The sequence below is a fragment of the Fragaria vesca genome, linkage group LG6 (genome assembly GCF_000184155.1).
Source record: "Fragaria vesca subsp. vesca linkage group LG6, FraVesHawaii_1.0, whole genome shotgun sequence".
Classification (NCBI taxonomy): domain Eukaryota; kingdom Viridiplantae; phylum Streptophyta; class Magnoliopsida; order Rosales; family Rosaceae; genus Fragaria; species Fragaria vesca.
In genome coordinates, this window is record NC_020496.1 from 34,963,447 (window position 1) to 34,965,464 (window position 2,018).

The 2,018-nt window shown below is 40.8% G+C and overlaps 1 protein-coding gene across 1 annotated transcript; it reads left to right on the forward strand.

The window, feature by feature from the left end:
- Positions 1-265: 265 nt before the first annotated feature.
- On the forward strand, positions 266-1,702 carry LOC101312569 (pleckstrin homology domain-containing protein 1-like). Its single transcript, XM_004306202.1, has 2 exons — positions 266-435; positions 1,324-1,702. Exons 1-2 carry the CDS (start codon positions 266-268, stop codon positions 1,700-1,702), a joined length of 549 nt encoding a protein of 182 aa, XP_004306250.1.
- The last annotated feature ends 316 nt before the right edge of the window (positions 1,703-2,018 follow it).

Genomic DNA, 2,018 nt, shown 5'->3' on the forward strand with positions numbered 1-2,018 from the left:
TTACCTTTACTAGCTAAAATTTACCATTTTTACCGCCATCGCAATTCCTCCTAACGAATAATCCTCCGCACACAATCGTCCCCGAAACCCTTCTAGGGACCAATTAAACTATTAACTGAATGACGGAGACGGTAAAATTCTTATTATAATCAAGCTAGTAAATAATGTAAAAATATAAGGGTCGAGATGTGACATTTGTAATGAAGAAGGGCACTATGCTCCAGAATGTCCTAAAAAAGGAAAAAATACAAAGAAAATGGTTAAAATGTTAGAAGAAAATAACCTCGAAATATTGTTCGGTGAAGAAATCTCCGACAATGAAGAAATTTTATATGAGTTAGAAACAGAAAGTGATAGCTCAGAAGACGAAGAATTTATCTTTATGCTAAAAGAAAATGTCAAAGAAAATCCTGAAGAAGAACTTCAGAGTATAAGGTTAAAAGATGTCATTGGAGAAGAAATAAATTTTTCCAATGAGCAATTACAAAATTTAGAAAAATTCAAATATGCGATAAATAAAGAAAATATTTATAAATACTCTAGATTTCAAATATTTTCTCATAAGATATTTGAACAGTTTAGTGGAAACACCACAGCTCAGTGTACTGAAGAAGGAACAATGGAAATCCCATTGTTTGATAAAAAGAAAATTGAAAGATGGAGGAAAAAATATCCAGATATAAGATATGTTCATATTAGTCTAATCCAGATCACTATAACTGCATTATTTAGGCAAGGTTTGGATACACCAATACTTATTGTTGTCTTTGATAAAAGACTGAGTAACCCACTTCAGTCAATGATCGGCGGAATCCAATCAAACTTAGTAAATGGAATAGTTTGGTTCAATATTAAACCTAACTTTTCTCTATCTATAACGGATAGAAACAAAGAAAATTCAGTAAAAATAAAAATTCAATTAAAAAATTTAGGATAAAATTCAGTTTGCCCCCTCGTACTTTAGGTCAATAATCAGTTTGGTCCCATATCTTTTTTTTTAATAACGTTGGTTCTTGAAGTTCTATTTCACATCAGTTTAGTCTAATTTTTGAATTGTCCTCCTTACCATCACGTCATGCGCTGAGTTGTCCACGACACAAGGGCCTAATTTCTGACTTAAAAGGAGAGAGTTTGCGTGAAATGACCAAATTAACCCTCCTTACCGTTTATACCTCTCTCTCTCTCTCATTCTATTCTCTCTCAGTCGCTCTCTCTCAATCTCGAAAAAGAGAGCAAAACCCAGTCTGACCCGCAGTTTTCTCCTTCAGCAACACAGTGATGCACGGTGGTGCATATAAACCTACCGACCAAAAATAATCAAAGGTGTATTAATACACCGGCAAACCCGAAGCGGACGGGGTGGTTGACCAAGCAAGGCAAGTACATCAAGATGTGGTGTCACCGCTGGTTCGTGCTCAAGCAAGGCAAGCTCTTCTGGTTCAAGGACTGGTCAGTCACACCCGCGTCGAGGTCACGCGGCGTGATCCCGGTGGCGACGTGTCTGACGGTGAAGGGCACAGAGGACATGCTAAACAAGCAGTACTCGTTCAAGCTCTCCACGCGCTCCGAGACCATGCACTTCATCGCCGATTCTGAGAAGGAGAAGGAGGACTGGATCAACTCGATCGGACGGTCCATCGTGCAGCACTCCAGGTCCGTCACGGATTCCGAGGTCGTCGATTACGATAGCTACAAGAACTAGAAGAAGAAGAAGAAGAAAGGCTTTTACTATAGCCACCCGCAGCTCCTTAGGACAATCGCCGTTCAAGTCGGCCCAGCATCCAGAAGAGCTGCAGTTGTTGTTGCCTGCTCCGTGAGGCTCCACCACCATCAGGAGGTTGACCCGTCGACGAGGGTGATGTCATAGAAGTCCACACAAATAGTTGGGGACGGCGAGGTTGAAGGACGCGCCGCTCTTAAGTGTGAAGCAGGTGGTCAACATCGACGGCTGGTTTAGTGCGTCGAAGGAGAAAATTGCGGGTCAGACTGGGTTTTGCTCTCTTTTTCGAGAGAGAGAG

Bases quoted from the DNA above. Each gene is read 5' to 3' on its own strand.
- LOC101312569 (XM_004306202.1), top strand. From the start codon at position 266: ATGTTAGAAGAAAATAACCTCGAAATATTGTTCGGTGAAGAAATCTCC. The intron at 436-1,323 runs GTTAAAAGATGT...AAATAATCAAAG, and splicing joins GAAGAACTTCAGAGTATAAG to GTGTATTAATACACCGGCAA.